Source organism: Drosophila obscura, unplaced genomic scaffold, assembly GCF_018151105.1.
Source record: "Drosophila obscura isolate BZ-5 IFL unplaced genomic scaffold, ASM1815110v1 contig_86, whole genome shotgun sequence".
NCBI classification, from domain to species: Eukaryota; Metazoa; Arthropoda; class Insecta; order Diptera; family Drosophilidae; genus Drosophila; species Drosophila obscura.
The window spans coordinates 3,424-24,887 of NW_024542879.1; the positions used below are offsets into that span (position 1 = coordinate 3,424).

The 21,464-nt window shown below is 41.3% G+C and overlaps 2 protein-coding genes across 2 annotated transcripts; one reads left to right on the top strand and one right to left on the bottom strand.

Moving 5' to 3' along the window:
• Positions 1 to 3,717: 3,717 nt before the first annotated feature.
• LOC121405232 lies at positions 3,718 to 5,197 on the bottom strand. Its single transcript, XM_041595852.1, has 3 exons — positions 5,179 to 5,197; positions 3,895 to 4,147; positions 3,718 to 3,833 (listed from the first exon to the last, which is right to left on the bottom strand). The coding sequence occupies exons 2-3, from the start codon at positions 4,127 to 4,129 to the stop codon at positions 3,733 to 3,735; spliced, it is 336 nt and encodes a 111-aa protein (XP_041451786.1). The 5' UTR covers positions 4,130 to 4,147; positions 5,179 to 5,197; the 3' UTR covers positions 3,718 to 3,732.
• Positions 5,198 to 20,146: 14,949 nt separating this feature from the next.
• Positions 20,147 to 20,730, top strand: LOC111082232. The gene is made up of 2 exons (XM_022378409.2): positions 20,147 to 20,485; positions 20,547 to 20,730. Exons 1-2 carry the CDS (start codon positions 20,251 to 20,253, stop codon positions 20,651 to 20,653), a joined length of 342 nt encoding a protein of 113 aa, XP_022234101.2. The 5' UTR covers positions 20,147 to 20,250; the 3' UTR covers positions 20,654 to 20,730.
• The last annotated feature ends 734 nt before the right edge of the window (positions 20,731 to 21,464 follow it).

Consider the following 21,464-nt stretch of genomic DNA (forward strand, 5'->3'; position numbering starts at 1 on the left):
CATTTTTAAATATACGATAAAACTAAAAACGCAGTATCGTAGAGAATGCCCATATCTACCAGATTGCCGAATCTGAATTAGATCGGATCATAATTATAGCCAGAATGAAGAAATTCATTTTCAGTTGCTTCCCCTCCCCCTCCCGTTCAAGACAACGCAACTCATTTTCCTTCTCGCTCGCACACTCTGCCGCGTTCAGTGCGCGAGCAACCCCTAGCGGAGGAGATGTAGAATCTAATTGGAACATGTACAGTCTACATGTTAGATGTAGAATATACATTGTATATGTAGATGTAGATATCATATGTAGCAAAAAAATGTAATATGTAAAATTTTTTTTTTAATTCTAAAATTTTAAAAAATCATGCTCAAAAATGTATATACTGACTGAGTACGGGTATAAGTAGAGTCGCGTCCCCAGAAGCGACTCACACGTTCCTTCTCGTTTTTTCTTAAATTTTTTTTCGTTTTTTTACTTTTTCCTATTATTATTATTTTTTGTATTATATTTTAGTAAAGAAAATATTAAATAAATCATATTCAAAAGATTTATAGTTTTTGTATTTATGGGTTAATTTTGCGTTCTTTTAGAACGCTCTTTCATGCATGCATACATGCATGCATGCTGCATACCTTCTCATGGAACAGTTCTTGATACATGCCAGGGATGTGATAAGGAATGATTGCATTGGGACAGTTCCAGAACGGTTCTTAATAGGTTCCAATGGAACGGTTCTCGATGCATGCCAAATATGTGTTCTGTAATGCTTCTTTCGGAGAGTACAACTGGAAGCGAAACCCGAGCGTTTCACGTATTTGAAATTACAACAACCACCACTTCCCAATGCGCTGGCGTGTTTTGCCCTGTGTAACTTGGAAACCAAAACGTCATGTATAAATCACTGGTTCTTGCAAGAAAAAGAACCGCTCTAGAAGTGCTTCTTGGAAGGTATAAAGTCCGACTGGGTAGCCACGCACACGGACACATACACACATACAGACTCGTGTCACGGTGTTGTTGTGACCACGTATGCCCACCCTACCATGATCATGGCTTCCGGCTGTCCGATGATCCCTTGCGGAAGGCTTCCATTGCCTCCTAAATACTCCCATCATGGATTCCTCTTTCCCAGCATGGTCCCCGCATATTAGGACGCTAGCAATTCATTCTCTTACAAAACAAACAATTTTAATTCGGACTTCTTATAGTTAAACATTTTTCAAACTTATACTACAAACAACAGAAACCAAAGGGGCTTGGATGCGCTGGTAACACTACTCGACAAAACCGAACTTTTTTTTCCTCAAGGATCCAAACCGACTTTTTCTGATAGATATGGGGCTTTAAAATTTTTTAAAGAATTATGGTTTTTTTTCTATGGCAGAACTTTTTTTTGAAGAATTTTTGAAGTCTGGTATTTTTTTTTAAAGATTTTTTCAGAGGAAGCGCTTGGATATGGGCAGTTGAGCTCGCAACCTTCGAAAAGGTATTTTTTGTTCATTTTTTCCATATTTTAGGTTTGGTTAACGAATTTTAGCTCCAAAGTCTCTCCATAGATCTTAATGAGCGATACCTTAAACGACGCCAAATTAACGCACCTATACATAAAAAAATAGATAACACAAGATATAATTTTTTTTCGACTTTTCCTGAGTTTTTAAAGTCAAAATTTCGTAAAAAATACCCACAAAAATCATCATTTTTGCATTTCAATGCTTTATATTTCCCAGACGGTAAGCTGAAATCACAAAGTGTTTGGCATCAACTTCTAGCTGCGTCAATTATCTTTTCAAAATAGCAAAGTTCTTTACAACCAGACGTAAGATACTAGAGTTATGTGAAAAAAACAAGCGTTACCTCTGAAAAAAGCTTTAAAAAAAAATACCAGTTTTCAAAAATTCTTTAAAAAAAAGTTCTGCCATAGAAAAAAAAAAAAATATCATCAAACCATTTCTAAGCCCCAAATCTTTAATAAAAAGTTGGTTTTGTTCCTTGAGGAAAAATCGTGTTGAGTAGTGTAATTAACTGCTATTTAATTCCCCTCCCCGCAAGCAAAACGAAAACCTAAAACGACTGGCGTTACTGGTAATTTCGACGCACGTTCGTCGCTGACGGCACCACTGTGTAAGCACAAGCTTCGTAAGCCCGAGAGAGACAGAGTTAACTAACAACGCACACTGTAATCACTGAATCCACTTACCTGACTTTAAAAACTACTTTTAAAAGAATAAACATCTAAATAGACGCACAACAACAAAAAATCACAGGCGCTCGCAACAAAATATTGCACCAATTAATCTGTTTTTCTCCCATCATCCCTCTGAGGAGACGAAATGAGCGAGAGTAGAAGAGTTAGGGTCGAATGCAGGTAAAGAAAACTAGGAATATGAGAGAGAGGGAAATCTATTCTATGGATATCTGCTTCTCTTTTTTATGTGTCCGCTTCGATCTGCAGCAGTTGAAGCTGGACAGAATTTCATGCTGACGTCGACGTCGAGCCCGAACAATTTTTTCTATGACACTTTCATGCCGTGACAGCCAGATCTGCAGGGGAGGGCAATTACAAAAACAAAAGGGCTCGGAGGGCAATGGGCCTGGCCATCGCTGCCCTAAAGAGATACATACATATGTGGCTGGCTACCGTCTCGCTTTTTTTCTAGGCGTCTATGCTCGCTCTTATATTTTTGTTTCGTATTTTTCTTATCATAATATTATTCATTTTGGTTAGCAATGTAAATTTGAATTAAATATTTTCTTTAGCATTAGCCAACATATATAGAATAACCTCGAAACGATTAAGTTAGAAAAGCATATTTGAAATGCATTACCTAGAATTTATATGAATAAAAAAGATTATTAATTTGGAATGAGTGACTAAAAGTTTCATAAGCGGTGACCTGGAGGACTGAGAGATAACATAGAAATAGGGGATATTCAGAAAAACCGTATATTGAAGGGGAGGGTAAAGAACGCGTTGGTCAACTAACAGCTTTAGACCACGCCCATACCTCGTGATGATTGATCGGGAAATGCTTTCGTTTTGTTGCCCGAAGTTTTTTTAGGATTTCTTCGTCGAATCAGATAATATTTTTTTGGGAGTAAAGCTCCTGTGTTAGTAGCTCCTCCTTAGAAAGTACGGATCCTTAAATAAGATTATGTAGGCGAGAGTCAAGGTCCTAGCAAACACACCCCATCCCGAAAGAGCTAACGGAAACATAGGGTCCGCCCCCTTGGATACCTTCGACTACCTTGATGAATATGGATGAAGGCCTGAGTTCAAGAGCACTAGCCTCAAGACTCGTCCCCTTATTCTCCCTAGATGGTTACATAATTTTTGGCGCCCAACGTGGGGCTGTTTGTCCGTTAAGATTTTTCCAATTCATATACCCAGTTGGACGCTGGTATGTAACATGGTTACATACTTTTTGGCGCCCAAGGTGGGGCTGTTAGTAAAATAACATCATACCGATCAAAGTTTGGAATTAGCAGTCACACGCCCCCAGGATTAAGACGAGCAGAATGTTTTTTTATTTGTATCTGGTTCCGTTCTGTGAGAAAATAATAGGCACATAGGCACTATTTTCCAGAAGTGGATAAAGATAGTTGAGGTACCTCCGGGATGGGATTGTGATAGATAGCAAGTACTATGGCCGTCGAATGCCAAATGAAGAAGTAACGAAGTAACAGGGTAGCAGCAGAACATCATTTACAAAAGCCGTCCAAATTCTAGCTCATTCTGTACTCGGAATAGGTCTGTTAGAATCCTTTACGCCGAAGAAGAACAGGAATACCAGGAAGACCTGCATCCACCCAGTAAGTACAGCAGCTGCCACTGTGAATGGAAAAGAAACTAAATTAAATATCAAAACCATAAAAGGCGTTGGATCCCTTACTAATCACATGCAGGTATTTGGTTAGTCTGCGGAACCCCTTCCCTTCTCGTACTGTTTGCGTATGGAAATAATGCTTGAGATTATTGCTGATGAAAGTCCTCACAGCTGCAGGCAGATTTTGACACTTTTTATTTGGTTTGTTCCACCTTGGGTTGAGCTTGCGTCGGTGCCAGCTGGAGTAAATCGGCAGACGAACGTAGTCCTTTCCACGGGCAACTTCGGGAACAGCAGCCATTATTGAGAAGTTTTTTACCTAAACAAAATATATATATTTATACCCGTACTCAAAAAAGAGTTAAGGGGTATATTAGATTTGTGGTAAAAGTGGATGTGTGTAACGCAGAGAAGGAAACGTTTCCGACCCCATAAAGTATATATATTCTTGATCAGCATCAATAGCCGAGTCGATATAGCCATGTCTGTCTGTCCGTCTGTCTGTCTGTCTGTCTGTCTGTCTGTCTGTCTGTCTGTCTCGATGAGCGCCTAGATCTCAGAAACTATAAGAGCTAGGGCAACCAAATTTGGTTTCCAGACTCATGTGATATCCCACTGCTACAAGTGTATTTCAGAATTTCGCCCCGCCCCCTTCCGCCCCCACAAAGGACGAAAATCTGTGGCAGGCACAATTTTAAAGATACGATAAAACTAAAAACGCAGTATCGTAGAGAATGCCCATATCTACCAGACTGCCGAATCTGAATCAGATCGGATCATAATTATAGCCAGAATGACGAAATTAATTTTCAGTTGCTTCCCCTGCCCTCCCTCCAACAAACGACAACGAAACTCATTTTCCTTCTCGCTCGCACACTCTACCGCGTTCAGTGCGCGAGCAACCCCTAGCGGAAAAGATGTAGAATATGAATAGTACATCTATAATCTACATGTTAGATAAAAAATATAGTCGAAATTAATTTTCAGTTGCTTCCCCTCCCCCTTCCGCCCACGACAACACAACTCATTTTCCTTCTCGCTCGCACACTCTGCCGCGTTCAGTGCGCGAGCAACCCCTAGCGGAGGAGATGTAGAATATGAATGGAACATGTACAATCTACATGTTAGATGTATAATAGACATTTTATATGTAGATGTAGATAGCATATGTAGCAAAAAAATGTAAAATGTAAATTTTTTTTTTTTTTTTCTAAAATTCTAAAAAATCATAAGCTCAAAAGTGTATGTATGTGTCCCCAGAAACGACTCACACGCTCCTTCTCGTTTTAATTATTTTTGGGAGCTCAATTTGGGAAACTCGAATGTTAATTATAGTGTTCTTTTTTTTACATTTAAGTTCAAGTATTCCAGGGCCTACTGTGCTGCATAGTTTTTATACCCGTATTCAACAAAGAGTTAAGGGTTATGTATTTGTGTTAAATAATCTGTAATCTGTATAATCTACATGTTAGATGTAGAATATACATAGTAGATGGAGATAACAGATGTAGCAAAAAAAATGTAAAATGTATATATTTTTTTTCAATTCTAAAATTCTAAAAAATCATAAGCTCAATAATTTATATACTGACTGAGTACGGGCAAAGACTCTATAACACAGAGTTATAGAGTCTTTGGTACGGGTATAAGTAGAGTCGCGTCCCCAGAAGCGACTCACACGTTCCTTCTCATTTGTCTAATCATAACATTAAATATAATAACTAAAACAAAAGAAAAGCGCGAGAAGGAAAATAAATCGCCAGAGAGGAGGAGAGATGAAGAAAAAGGGCACCCAAACCAAAAGGTAATTTAGACGAATTTAAAAAAATTAAATTAAATTTAAAAAAAACCAAAAACCAAAAGCAAAATATATATATATATAGTATATATATGAATATTTATAATATTATATTGTATGACAAGAAAATTCTGTAATTTACAAGCGAAAAATATTTTATGTGATCATTGTCATTTTTTTTTTTTAATATTACAAGAAATAAATAATTCGAATACAAAATAAAGGATATACACAACATGACGGCTGGATATTTCCAATGCGGTTAATCGGGGGGTATCTACATATCTGAGAGACTGATTCAAATAAAAAACAAAAGCTGCGCCTAACCGCTAATAGTGGTACGCTCAGTGTGTTTGCCAGGAACCCACCAACTTAAATACTCATTTCTGTTACATTTCGATTAATTTCCCATTTTTAGAGCTCTTTGTCCAGCAAGATAAAGCAGCGGTTAGCTCACGTATTATTCTACACCGTTAAGAGCTGTAATACCAATTGTTTCATCGTCGTTTTGGATCGTACAATGGCACGAAAATTTCTTTATCTGCGTTTTTTCTTTCCTGTACTCTTATCCTTAGATGCAAGCCTCTAGAGTCTAGACTAACTAGAAGTGGGCCCGGTACCATTCACACTCTCGTCCATATTTTTCTGTTAGAAAAAACATTTAAAATATTTAACCAATATCTACAAAATTATTCTTGCCTGTTTAAATGGGTTCATGTGTACTTGTTCACTTGAACATTAACCGATCTCTTCGCAACCAGTATGTAAATTTAAATTATTTTGGTGTTTTCGCCACACCAACGTTCAGTAGTCGTGTTCAGATTGGGGCCCGGTACCCTTTCTCGAAGGGTACTCCCGGTACCATTCGGACTCTAGTCCAAATTTGTCTGTTAGAAAAACAATTACGAATTTGTTAGCTATATTCTAAATTCATCTTACCTGTTTAAATGGGTGTATATGTGCATTTTCACAATAACATTAACCGATCTCCGATGTGAATTATGTTTAATAAAAAAAAAAAATGCAGTTTTCGAAACACATACGAAAGAGCAGCCGTGTCGAGAGTGGATGAAGCCTCTAGCCTGACTCGTCACCATCGTCACCAACAGAATAAAACCGCAAAAACACAGCACTGAGCTTTAAAAACTGATTGATAATTTCAGTAATAATTTTTTTTTTACTACTAATTTTGATTTAAAATAAAAATACAAAAATACGATCAGTTAAAGCTTTCTATAAAAAACCCAAAACGGTTAACAATTCGTCGATAATATTATTGAGGTTTGGATAAAAAGTTGTACTTATTTCATACATTATTGTGACCCCGGTTAGGTTCCATGTTCGACACTTAGCTGAGATTATGCCCATCTTCATCTTCAGGCAGCCCCCGGGTATCGCACTATCGCTTGGGCCCCCACCGACACTCATCCGTCGTCGCCATCTTCTTGGGGGCGCTCATAGTCAGCTCGTTTGTCAACACTGTAAGTGGTGTAATTTTCAATGTAAGCGGAACGCCTATAGCAGCTGCTTCAAATACCCCACCTTCTTTTCGGTGGGTGTACGGGCTGGAAATTTCAGCTTTTTGAAATTTTAACGGGACACCCCTTCATTTTGATCTTGGGTTTGATAGTAATATGAATGTTTTAAAACTAAAAAAAAAAAAAACAAAAAGAAAGGGGTATATTGTATTTGTGGTAAAAGTGGTTGTGTGCAACGTAGAGATGGAAACGTTTCCGAGTCGATATGGCCATGTGTGTCCGTCCGTCCCACTATAAGAGCTAGAGAATTTTGTTTCCAGACTCATGTGATTTCACACTGCCCTGTGCAGTGTGTGACCTTTCGCAGAAAAGATGTAGAATCTGCATTGTAGATGTGTAATCTACATTTTATATGTATAATATACATGTTAGATGTAGATGTAGATGACAGATGTAGCAAACAAATGTAAAATGTATAAGTTTGTAACATTCTACATAAATTATAAGCTTACAAATCTATATACTGACTGACTACGGGTATAAAAGTAGAGTCGCGTCCCCGGAAGCGACTGACACGTTCTTTCTCGTTTTGTATATTTTACAAGCACTATCGGAATAGTATGCCCAAAACTACCCCCAGAAGAGAATATTACAGCATACATACATGTGGGACCCCATTCCCACCCCATATGAGGGAATAGCAGAGCCCAGCTGATGGCAAAGTATGTACACGGATAGGTGATGGACATAAACCAAAGACGCAGCGCTGCATTCTCGATAACACGCTCTTTCTGCAAATCGTTGAATAAAGAGAGTCACGTTTTGTGTTGGAGCCTGTTGGTTACGGCTGCGCCTTGACGGAGCCCCAATCTGTTGATATGTATAATGATGCGGCACACAAAGTGGTATTACACATTTGGCGGCAGTGGACGTTCCTTAGGGTGGCGGATTCGGTGGTCCCACAATAATGATTTATTATAGGTTAAAATTAAATTACAAGATTTGGCACTGAGGGTGCGTTCCGCATTCCTGGACTGTCGCTCACAGACTGTATCATCGGCTTGCTGTTTATTACCGTCGATGTGGTTCTTGACCTTATGTAGTACTTATATACTATTCCTAACTGCACTTTGCGACGCGACAATAGCGTACAAGAGCGCCGTATAAGAGCGTTACGAGCATATCGTTGACGTTTGCCGATCGCTGTAGCGCCCAAAGCAACTACGAGAGAGATGCATAAGGCATACTCCCAAAACATGGGCGCAACGACATCTGCGCTGTTATAACACTAAATAGTTTCCCGGTAGAAACATTGCGCCGCCTAAACAGAGCCGTTAATGCGAACCGTAATACTATGTACGAAATACTATGTAACCTATATATTAATCAAACTTGCGACATTAACATAAAATAAAACACATCATTTGTAACCCCTACATACATGGAATATATTCAATGAGCATGTTTATATTTATCTGTATACAGATGTACATATATGTATACATATATGTACATATGTATCTGGGAATGAATGTGGGTACATGGGGTTGTATTACTGTGTATTATGTATAAATAAAGTATAATTTAAAATGCCTCGGGAGTGGCGTAACGTGTGGTCCACTCCCTGGCGATTTGGTCGTGCTGCGCTCGGTCCGCCTTGTACATGTTGGCCACGAATATATCTAAGGGGTCGTTAGGGTTGGGATCTGCTAGCAGCGACCTGATCGATAGGAGCGTCCAATTATGCGATAGTATATCCAGGCATATCGCACAATTGGACATTGAAAAGAAAAGGTGCTCGGTGGGCAATGGGCCTGGGCATCGCTGATCTAAAACTAAAAATGTTGGCCAAGAATTATTTTTCTTTCGACTTTTCCCGAGTTTTCAAAGTCAAAATTTCGAAAAAAAAAATACCGCAAAAAAATGATGAAATTTGAATTTGAAAGCTTATTATCTTCCAGGCGTTAAGCTGCAGATACAAAGAGTTTGGATCGAATGTATAGCTGCGTTTGTCAGCTTTTCAGAATTGCAAAGTTCTATGCAACCAGATTTAAGATACTTAAGTTATGTGAAAAATAGAAGCGGTATCTCTAAAAAAAAATATCAGATTTTAAAAAATTCTTTAAAAAAAAACTACACCATAAAAAAAAAACCAGAATTCGTTAAACATTTTTAAACCCCGAAATCTATAAAAATCTAATTCTAGCGTTGACTAGTGTTATTAGTGTGATATTTTGCTTGGGAAGACTTTTGTATATGTCACAGATTGCATTTAATGATTTTGATTGAAATATATACTAACACAATATCAGAATATCTACCCAAAACTTTTCATAGAATCTAAATGTGATGTTGAAGCTAATCTGGAATAAATATACAAAGGAAATTGGTTTTAAAAATACAAAAGACTGCCGTAGAATATATCGGAATATATCAGTGTGAAATACATGGGAACATATCGAAAATAAAACTCAAATTTTAGCAACAGCTTCATATCGTACCATAACTAGTAAGAACTTCTCTTCTGCATATTGAAAATAAAATTTCCATCTATCGAATAGAATCTGGAATCAAGCTGTAGGGCATTGAGCTGAAGTCCTCACAAGAAATTGTGCTTACAAAACAATAAATAGCTAAAGAAATGTCAGCTTATAGAATATTAGGAATGCAAATGTAATCAAAAACTGACTTGTCCACACACAGAGAATTCCAGTAGCGAACAGCCGGACAAGCCACGCAACCTCTTCGTCCTCCTTCCTTCCGAGAAACTTATTCTTCACTCGAGGAATGCACAAAGATGCAGATTACTCTTAATAATCCTGTATAGAATATTTAATAAAACATATTGCGACATTAAAGCCAATAGGGATAGAGCTTTTGCATGGAGAATACTTGATAGATCTGATTACATACTACATAAAATTTAAACTTAAGTGCAAACAGCTGTAGTGGATAGTTTGCGGGAGGTAAAATGTCAAATGTAGTTGGGAGTTTACAGAGGTAAAATGGCATTAATTTGGCAATAACGCAATGTATGAGTGGCAAGAGAGGAGCGAGAACGACGAAATGTCAAAACTGACATCTCTCTTCTCTTGTGAGATTTACTCGGGGGCATTGAGCAGCGCAGTAAGCTGACAGTAGTTCTTTTTACTTCCAATAACTCTACGGGGCAGACGTATCAGTGGCATTGTGCATATAAAGGGAAAGAGAGACAACCAGCATACCAAACAAATTTAAATCCAAGAAATTCCGAAACATCCGCTGGCAGTTTCTTTAATTAAAATAATAAATCGAAGAGGGAAAACAATTAAAATCAGTGTATATAGATATTTTTATGGTGAGTGTTAATTTGGTGGAAAAACTAGGCAGTTAAAATGTTCAATTTCACTAGCCTAGGCACTCGCGTCTCGAGGGTTGGAGTAGCCCCCGAGGAAAGAATCACTAGCATCGTCGACGCGAGAGTCCCTTGACTTGAATGTGCAGAAAGCAGAGAAACAACAGGTCAATGAACCTCGGGAAATAACGGCGAAATTTCTGTCAAGGCGTCAGCAGCAGCGGCCTAAACTCCAGTTTCGTACTACACCACAACTTCAACACAATCGTCTAAGAGAGTATTAATTTCACATCCTTGGAGGAGTTGCAGCAGCCAGCCAAGTTACGTAGTGCAGATTTCGCTATTCGGAATTTGAAATCGTGTCAGAGTATTCAGCAGTCGACTCGGCGCACGGAAGTCTGTTTTGGTCTCTTTTTGGTTTAGCTCTTCTCTTTGAGTGTCTGATTTTTTGTACAGCAAAAAAATTTAACGTAACGTAACCTAAGCAGAAAACGAAAAGCGAAAGAATACAGAAACGGAAAGAAAATGCAAGCGAACAGAACAAGCTAAACTGCAAACGCGCAAGTTGATAAAGTGGGTAGAAATAACATATTCGTATGAGGAAGAATATTATAATTATGACCTGCACAAGCAGAAGTCAGCATATCATTTCGTTTTGTTTTGATCTTTCTTATACTTATGTAGATTACTATCATGTGCATATGAATAACACTTATGTTTAAGAAGGAGGATGAAGTTATAGAAAAATGGTTGTATTGAAATAAATACATATTAAGAATGGAGTAAGCCAGAGTGTAAGGTTTTCCTGAATGGGTTAAAAAAAAGGGGGTAACTACGGTGTTGTAACAGAAAGGGATCTTCCGAACTGCTCTAGTGCAACAGCTTTTAGAATATAGAGTAGCCATTATATCCGGTAACAGGGGAATAGTAAAGGGTTGTATCGAGTCAGAGGAACTCTGTTAGCCGAGAGGTACAATAGGGGGTGGTGTTTATTTCTATGAAACATCACGCGAACCAGCTTTTAAATGACTTGAGATGTCAGCGGCCAAGAGGCGAGTCCCAATCGTTGCGTTTCAGGCCAACAAAAGTTATGACGTTACATATATTTGGCGCCCAACGTGGGGCTGTTTTTTGGGAGAACGATATTATTTCACCGAGTTGAACGCGTGTATGTAACAAGTTACATGTTAGGTGCTCAATGAGGGCGGGTGATGGAGAATATCTAAAAAGCAGTTTCATTTCTTTAACAAGGTCCTACAATTCTAATTCTATTTCTATTTTTCTAATCTTCAAAGAAGTATCTTAATTTTCGCTATCCTCTGGAATTAGTGCCTTTTGGTGAAGTCCGGAAGCATTACCGGGGAATACGACGTTGGTTTAGTTTAACTTGAAGAGTCTTTCTTACGGTACAAGAGCGATTGATACGGAATAGCAACAGCATGGAAGGAATCTCGAATCGAGGCGTCTAGCTGCGAAATCGACAGCTATGATGTTGGTGTGTGGTAAAAAGTCTATCAAATACCAACCAGTCAACTTTTCTTGGCAGCTTAATTCAAAATAAAAATAAAAAATTCAATGAGGTGAAGAGTCCAATGTACACGTTGCTGAGGACGAGGCCTATGCTGGAATTATTCCTTAGGAAGAATACCATTGGGAATCCTACATTACCTGCGATTAATAGGCAAGGACAAATAGACTCACTTTCAAATTATTTCTGTTCAATTGGTTCGAATTAGCGCTGTGTGACTGAAGTTTTCGCTTAGTAACAATACCTAGCAACGGTAAATACGCTTAGCCCTTTCATCAGCGAAGTAGTTGAACTGTTGATCCCTTTTTCTTTAGAGTACAGACGGAGCTCAGACCCCTCACTAGGTTACCCCAAACGATCTAGGAAGGAAAACTTTAAAAATTAACAAAATAAAGAAACATATACAACGAAAATAGTAGTTAGATATAATTCGTAGAACAGAAATCGTATAACGCAACTTAAGTAAGTGATCTAGCAAGATGTTTGTCGCTCGCAGCAAAGAAGATTTGCGCGAAATCGTAGTAGCTAAGGCTCCTGAGCAATGCAGCATTTGTTTGTTTGAGATGCTCGCTACCGAAAATTTAACCATAACACCTTGTAAGCATCAATTTCATGAAAAATGTCTGAGAATATACATCGAAACTAAAAAGGAATGTCCGGTGTGCAAACAGTTGTGTCATCCGAGAGATTTTATTACGATGACGGGTGATATTGGAAGTAAACACCATCGTCACAAACGGAAATGGCAAAGGGGGCTACACCGAAAGCACATCATACCCGTAGCAAATGGAAATGAAGAGTTAGGGCTACCAACCGCCAGCAATGCTCCAATCTTGAATACCACCGTTACTCATAGCCCAGCTAGAACACATAATGGAAATTCTTCACGAAAAGGACGGCGTGCAAGGAAGCAGACACAGGCAAGACCAGGCTTGGTAAATTCTTCTATAAGTTCCAATAGAACTCCAACCCAGAGCAATTTGGACTATGAGCAGATACTAGGTATGATGGAAAATTTAATTGACAAGAAGTTCGCTACCTTACAGGTGCAACCCAATGTAGCCGGAAACTGACAATTAGCTGATGAGAGGAATCAAAGTTCAATAGAAAGTTCACAATCCCCATTAGGTAGAGTCCAGTCTTCTACACGATCCCAATCGAATACAGGAGGAGGTCTGGTACCCGAGAAATCGGCTCGAATTGTCCAAAGCTGGAATGTGAAGTTTGATGGGTCAATAAAAGGTCCCACCGTGCAGGAATTTCTATATCGACTCCGAGCACTGAACGAAGATAGTTTGAGCACTGATTTCAATTGTTTATGTAAAAATTTGCACATTGTATTATGCGGTAAAGTCAGAGATTGGTATTGGCGCTATCGGAAAGATTTCGGTAGTGTAGAATGGGAACAGTTTTGTGAAGCACTAAAGAGTCAATATCATGCTCACAAGGATGATAACATAATTATGGAAGAAGTGCGGGCGAGAAAACAAAAGGAAGGTAAAACTTTTGATGCCTTTTACGACGACCTAGTGACTCTTGTGTCTCGACTGACTATTCCTCTGGAGGAGTATAGATTAATACAGCAAGTTAAGAGGAATTTGATGCCAGATTTGCGACAGGCTCTATTGTATGTAACTGTATAATCGGTAGCGCATCTGAGGCAATTAGTGCACATGCGAGAGAATCTTTGGAAAGAGCAGGGTTTCAGAGGAAACACCGTGCAAAAACCATACAAGCGGACGATAGCAGGCGTAGAGGAATCTGCATCGGAAACGGGAAATGACGAAACAGAAGACGAAGTCCATGCCATTAATTTTTCGTCCAAGAAGTTCACCTGTTGGAATTGCGATCAAGAAGGTCACGGGTGGGATTTGTGCTTGCAGCCCCGTAGCATTTTTTGCTATGGGTGCGGAGCTAAAAACGTCTACAAACCACAATGCTCGGTCTGTTTGAAAAAGTTGGAAAACTTCCGAAAGGGACCATCCGCCGACCACAGTCGGGTGGCCCCGAAGTAAATTCTCCGAATATCCAGACAAATCTTCTGGCAACACCGCCAGAGCGACAATTGTTGCAAAACAATAAGTCGGAAATTACCCAGAATTACGAAAATCCTAAATGTGACAAAATACTTCAATTCGTACCACGAACGTTTTGAGAACTATCTAAGGGTGCGAGATAAAATCTTTAACCATTAGCGTCGTTACAGTGCAGATCAAAAAGATCGACTTTACGCAGGAGAAATTACTGGACCAACATACGAACTACAAGGCAACTTTTAGTAGCTTCCGTGGGGAATGAGCAGGTAGATGGTCGATTTTATGCATCCATCAAGTTTGATAAATTCACCGAAATGGGATTACTAGATACAGGAGCGAACATAAGTTTCTTAGGCGACAGTTTGGCGAAAGAAAATTGGGCGACTCCGCCCAATTATACTCATAAGCAGTTTAAAAAGGTTTTTTCAGGAGTGAAGACTGCAGATGGTAAAAGTCATGAGGTCATAGGTTCTGTCCGAATGAATGTGGAGTACAATGGAGAAACTCATCAAATTCTCTTTTTCATTATTCCTTCGTTAGACAAGCGAGTTATCCTTGGCATCGATTTTTGGAAAGTATTTCATTTAGCGCCAGGATTAATAAACACTCTCGACGTAACACCGGACAGAGAAATCAGTGAAGAACCAGATGAGAAAAATTATCCCTTGACAGGAGAACAGAAGAAATAGTTAGAAGCAGTGATTGATTTGTTTTGCACGTCAGGGGTTGGGAAGAACGCCTTGGATCAAACATGAGATAGATATTGGAATAGCAAGGGCTGTGAAGCAACGTTTCTATCCAGTTTCGCCAGCCGTGGAAAAGCTTATGTTTAAGGAAATTGATAGAATGCTAGATTTAGGGGTGATAGAGCCTTCAACCAGCGTTTGGAGTTCACCGATGCGATTAGTGATCAAGCCGGGAAAGGTACGTCTATGCCTGAGATGCCAGGAAAATAAATGAAGTGACCAAGAAGGATGCCTATCCGTTGGCCAGTATTGAGGGAATTTTTGCGAGATTACCTAAGGCAAACATAATCACCAAAATTGGCTTAAAGGTGCTTATTGGCAGATAGCACTCTCAGAGGAATCGAAGGCCATTACAGCGTTTACAGTCCCTGGGCGACCACTATATCAATTTACAGTGATGCCTTTTGGACTTTGTAACGCTCCTCAGTCGATATGTCGCCTGATGGATGAATTGATCCCTCCAGAGCTAAAATACTGCGTGTTTGGGTATCTTGATGATTTGTGTGTAGTCTCGGAAGATTTCGATTCTCACTTATCGGTGTTAATTCAATTGGCGGATCGGTTTAGGAAAGCAAATTTAACGTTGAATATCGCTAAAACAAAGTTTTGCGTCACGGAAGTCCCGTATCTTGGATTTGTAATAGGACATGGTTGTACCGAAGATTCATAGAACATTTCTCTGACGTAACGTTTCCCGTTACAGAACTTCTGTCGACAAAGAAGAAGTTTGAATGGACGGCAGCAGCGCAAGACGCGTTTGATAAACTTAAGAAGTTATTGACCAAGTTATCAGACGAGGGAGTAGAGAGTCCCGTGGCATTTATGTCCAAAAAGCTAAATAGTGCTCAACGCAATTATAGCGTTACAGAACGTTACAGACACTCGTCTAGCAGCTCTGGAGGCCATAGAACGATTTCGGTGTTACTTAGAGTTGCAGGAGTTTGAAGTAGTCTCTGACCACGCTAGTTTAGTATGGCTAATGTGACAACCAAATCTGAAAGGAAGATTAGCGCGATGGGCTATGCGATTGCAAGGCTATAAATTCAGCGTGAGTCATAGACGAGGTCAAGACAATGTTGTGCCAGACGCATTATCGCGCATTTATACCGAAATAGCTTCCCTTGAACAAATCGGTCCCGAAGTCGATTTAAACTCGTCGTGCTTCAAGGACAAAGATTATGAGAAGCTACGCCTAAAAGTTGAAGGAAACCAGGAAAATTATCCGGACGTAAAGGTCATCGATAATTTTGTATATATCCGGACGGAACATGACGATGGTGGTTCATTTAGTAATCAGAGTATTTGGAGAATCATATATTTTGCATGTATGGCGTTCCAGAAGTTTTGGTAAGCGACAATGGTTCTCAGTTTAAAGCTGGAGAATTGAATGCATGGTTGACTTCCTTAGGGGTCAAACATACATACACCGCCTTGTATTCACCGCAATCCAATGCTTCTGAAAGAGTCAATCGATCGTTGGTAGCGGCTATAAGAGCATACCTACGCGAAGATCACCGAGAGTGGGATGAGTATATCCACCTGATTATTTGTGCTCTACGCAACGCACGTCATCAAGCAATAGGTGTTCACCTTATCATGCGCTTTATGGGTTTGATATGACGACCCACAGGGCACAAATTGATTTGCTGAGAAAGTTAAGTCTCCTAGGTGAATCCGAGAATGTGTTAGGTAGAGACGATCAATTAAAGTTACTTCGAAAGTTAATCAAAGTTAACATTTCGGAAGCGTACGAAAAGAACGCGCAACAGTACAATTTGAGAACGCGAACAGTAAATTTTCAAGTAGGGCAGGAAGTATTTCGAAGAAATTTCAGCCAAAGCAATTTTCAACGAAATATTAATGCCAAAGCTAAGGAGTCTGATGGCGGATGCCAGCCCGAAAGAACAGCAACTTCTGGTTGGTACGGACGCCAATGCCCACCATAGCGGGTGTGGAAGCCCCGACATCAACTACAGAGGTGAGTCACTTCTAGACTTCATACTATCAACTAACCTAGATGTAGCAAACGTAGGGGAGGAACAAACCTTCGTAGGTCCCACCTCGTCCAACGTACTAGATCTAACACTCGTAACGGGAAAGAGTACTTTGGTATCTGGCTGGAGAGTCCTTGAAAGACCATCCTTCTCAGACCACAAGTACATTCAATTCAAGTGCGAATTTAAACACTCTCCGAAGATAACTGTTTATAGAAACCCCCGGAACACAAACTGGGAAAAGTTTAAAAAAACAGTTACTTCCAAGCTCGCGACTCGCCCGGGCACAGTGAAATCCCCGGAAGACATAGAAACGTCCCTAGAGACCCTGTCCAAGGAACTACTGGATGCGTACCACGCATCATGCCCACCCTCGAGAACGAAAAAGAGGACCAAACCACTCTGGTGGAACCGGGACTTATCGCTTCAAAGAAACAACCTCAAAGAATTCTTCAAAATCGCCAAACAGGCGAACGAGGAGATAATCAATGAGGAATACAAAATCCTACTCAGGGAGTACAAGAAGGAAATACGCAGGGCACAAAGAAACTCGTGGAGGAACTTCTGCTCCAATATCGAGAAAGTCCCAGAAACGGCTAGACTTCGGAAGCTGCTATCAAAGCAACCTACCATACAGAGTCAGCTGAAGCGAGAAGATGGACAGTGGACTGAGGGCAGTTAAGCAGCCCTAACAGCACTAATGGAAGCTCACTTCCCAGGATGCACCGAGGTTGCTGACGCTACAACGCATCAGGACCTAGTAACTGAGGAAGAGCATCCCCCAACAGGTCTCATATCGTCTAAGAAAATCCACTGGGCTATAGACTCCTTTGCGGGTACAAAAGCACCTGGACTAGACGGTATATTCCCAGCCATGCTACAGGTGACCAAAGACGTGATCACCCCATGGCTCTCTGCAATATACTCAGCTTGCCTGAGCCCAGGCTATATCCCTATCCAATGGAGGACCTCGAGGATTGTCTTCCTTCCAAAGGCAGGAAAGTGCAGCCATATGAGCCCCAAGGATTATAGACCGATAAGCCTTACATCCTTTCTACTCAAAACACTAGAAAAGCTGCTGGATCTACACATCAGGAATGATGTAGGGAGACTGATGTCAACCAACCAGCATGCCTACACCAAAGGGAAATCGGTAGAGACGGCACTGCACTCGCTAGTAGCCACCATCGAGAGAACCGTCCATAATAAAAAGTATGCTCTAGGAGTGTTCGTAGACATATCCGGAGCATTCAACAACGTCACTACGAACGCTATTATGGACCGCCTAGAAGCGACCAACACACATCCCGCAATCAACCTCTGGATAAAGAACCTTCTAATTTGCAGACGGGTGCAATCAGAGTGGGGCACCGCTTCCATGGTGAGGGGGGTGCATAGAGGCACACCACAAGGTGGGGTCCTGTCGCCCCTCCTGTGGAACCTGGTGGTCGACGACTTAATAAAGAGATTCGAGAGGAGAGCCCCAAAAATAACAGCCTATGCAGATGACATAAGCATAATTATTACGGGAGTATGTCCATCGACCCTCAGCTCCATAATGGAATCAACACTCAGGGAGATATGTGAGTGGGCAGGAAAAGTAGGACTCAGTATCAACGCGGACAAGACGGACCTCATCCTCTTTACCAAGAGATACAAGGTACCGGCATGGATCCCCCCGAAAATTGATAAAACCAGGCTGACCCCGAAAGCACAAGTCAAATACCTCGGCAAAGTACTGGATAGCAAGCTGGCATGGAGGCCCAATGTAGTGGAAAGGGTGAAGAAGGCCACCATTGCGCTATACGCATCCAAGAAGATGCTTAGCAGCACATGGGGCCTGTCACCTGCTCTAATGCACTGGATCTACATCTCGGTGGTGCGACCGACTCTGCTGTACGGAGTCTTAGTGTGGTGGCAAGCGACAGAAAAGAAGACGTACAATAAGCTTATGGAAAGGACCCAGCGGCAGGCACTGCTCTGCATTACGGGGGCGCTGAGGTCAACCCCAACAAAAGCTCTCGAAACCATAATCTGAATCGACCCCCTGGACATCCACGCTCAACTGACTGCAGGAAAGGCGGCACAACGCTTAGTAGCATCAGGCAATATGTCTCTACAAGGATTCGGGCACAGTTCAATTGGCCGAGACATGACCAGTATATCTGACTACATGATCCCCCAAACTGGCCTGGATGTAAAAACAACCTCATACATGGGACCCGACGATTGGAAAAGGGGTTGGGACCAGACTCAACACCTCAACATCTATACTGACGGCTCCAAGATGGAAGGAGGAGTAGGAGCAGGCATATACTGTACAGACCCTGAGATAAGGCTGTCCTATAAGCTCCCGGACCAATGCAGCATATTCCAGGCGGAAGTCTTCGCCATACGGAAAGCGGCAGAGGCTGCTCAGTCTAGGGATCGTCCACACGACGTGATCAACCTGTTCGTGGACAGCCAGGCGGCGATAAGATCCATGCAGTCGTCGGCGGTCAGTTCCAGAAATGTCTTGGCAAGCAGGGAGGCACTAGATATCCTAAGCACGACAAAGTCAGTGCGGATCTACTGGGTTCCCAGCCACCAAGGCATCGATGGCAACGAGATGGCGGACGGTCTGGCTAAGGACGGCGTCGGGCTGGCAAACGGCAGTACTGAGAACGTGCCTGTCTCCCTTAGAACGCTCCAAAGCGATTTAGAGAAACGGGCCGACACACAGGCAGGAAGCAGGTGGAGCAGAACCACCACCTGCAGAACCTCAAAAACCATGTGCAAGGAGCGCAACAGGAAACTCAGCCACTACATACTGCACCTCCCACGGAAGGACTGCAGAATGTTGGTGGGAATACTCACAGGTCACTGTCTGGCCGCGGCACATGCTGTCAAACTAGGCATCACCCACAGTGGCAACTGCAGGAAATGCGAGGAATCCGGGGCAACTGAAACCCTGGAACATCTCATCTGCAACTGCCCGGCTCTCTCAAGGGCTAGGAGAATATACCTGGGCGCCCCGGTACTGGCATAACTGGAAGATGCCTCCAAGAGGACGCCAGGGGGAACTGCTAGCCTTTGCCAAAAACACTTCGATCCTTAAGGACTTCAAAACTTCATAAATATTTTCGAAAGGTTCATACACCCCCATCCGGACAACTAAGGGCCATATTGGCCTATGCGTGGCCCCGTGAGGGCCGTCTGGGTTAACATAACCTACCTAACCTAATGCCAAATTGAACAGGCAATTTTGCTACATCTGTTATCTAATCTACTATGTATATTCTACATCTAACATGTAGATTATACAGATGATTGTATAACACAAATACAATATACCCCTTAACTCTTTTGTTGAATAAGGGTATAAAAACTATGCAGCACAGTAGGCCCTGGAATACTTGAACTTAAATGTAAAAAAAAGAACACTATAATTAACATTCGAGTTTCCCAAATTGAGCCCCCAAAAATAATTAAAAATATATATTTTGTTTAGGTAAAAAACTTCTCAATAATGGCTGCTGTTCCCGAAGTTGCCCGTGGAAAGGACTACGTTCGTCTGCCGATTTACTCCAGCTGGCACCGACGCAAGCTCAACCCAAGGAGGAACAAACCAAATAAAAAGTGTCAAAATCTGCCTGCAGCTGTGAGGACTTTCATCAGCAATAAACTCAAGCATTATTTCCATACGCAAACAGTACGAGAAGAGAAGGCGTTCCGCAGACTAACCAAATACCGGCATGTGATTAGTAAGGGATCCAACGCCTTTTATAGTTTTGATATTTAATTTAGTTTCTTTTCCATTCACAGTGGCAGCTGCTGTACTTACTGGGTGGATGCAGGTCTTCCTGGTATTCCAGTTCTTCTTCGGCGTAGAGGACTCGCAGAAGGAGCAGCTGCTTAGCAGTGATGCCTAAACTAAGGCCTAGGAGATGTTTTAATTTATAATTAATTTATTAATTATAATTAAAATTTTAAAAAGCTAAAAAAAAAACCAATGTTTGTTCTCCTTTTTTCAATAGGTAAAAGGGATGGGGAATGAAGACGCGCAGCAACGAATGCCAACTTGAAATAAGAGAACACTTAGCAGAAGAATCAGCCAGAGAGCATGAATTGTGCGAGCGAACAGTTAGGCAGAGAGCAGAGAGAGCAAAGCTATGCGCAAGCGAGACACCAAATCCACCTACGCTGGCAGGCAGGCAGCGCTGCTCGCGCAGAGTGGTGAGAGTGGTGACACTCTCTCGTTCGGTGCGAGCGCGCGAGTTATGTTAGTCAGTGAGTGGTTTAAGACTCTTCGTCGTTCAAGGTATAGGAGTTATGTTAATCCGCAAATAATTTAAGACTCTTCGTCGGTCAATGTTTGTCTTTCGACTGATCTTTATTACAATAAAAGCTTTTGCTTATGGTTCTTATATCTATGTACATATGTATGTTTTTATAGTGACTTTGTTGTCACGTTGTGTCGAGTAGTGGTCTGCCTGCCATCCGGTCAAAATGCTGATGTTGCATTTTGGTCTGGAGCCCTGAACTTGCGTCACCCCTCTGCCGACGATTGCAGGGTAGCTCGAGGAGGTTTGGCCGGCGGGTGGCCGGGTACCGGTACGGTAACTCCTCCCCCCCGAGAATGGATCGTTGGCCACAATGAAGGAATGTCCATCGCGACATCATGAAACAGGTTGGTTGGGTAGAAGGTCGTCCTTGACTTGTTAACTCTCCAGATAATGATCA

Coding starts and splice junctions, on each gene's coding strand:
- LOC111082232 (XM_022378409.2), top strand. CDS start 20,251: ATGGCTGCTGTTCCCGAAGTTGCCCGTGGAAAGGACTACGTTCGTCTG. Junction 20,486..20,546: donor CAAATACCGGCATGTGATTA/GTAAGGGATCCA, acceptor TTCCATTCACAG/TGGCAGCTGCTGTACTTACT.
- LOC121405232 (XM_041595852.1), bottom strand. CDS start 4,129: ATGGCTGCTGTTCCCGAAGTTGCCCGTGGAAAGGACTACGTTCGTCTG. Junction 3,834..3,894: donor CAAATACCTGCATGTGATTA/GTAAGGGATCCA, acceptor TTCCATTCACAG/TGGCAGCTGCTGTACTTACT.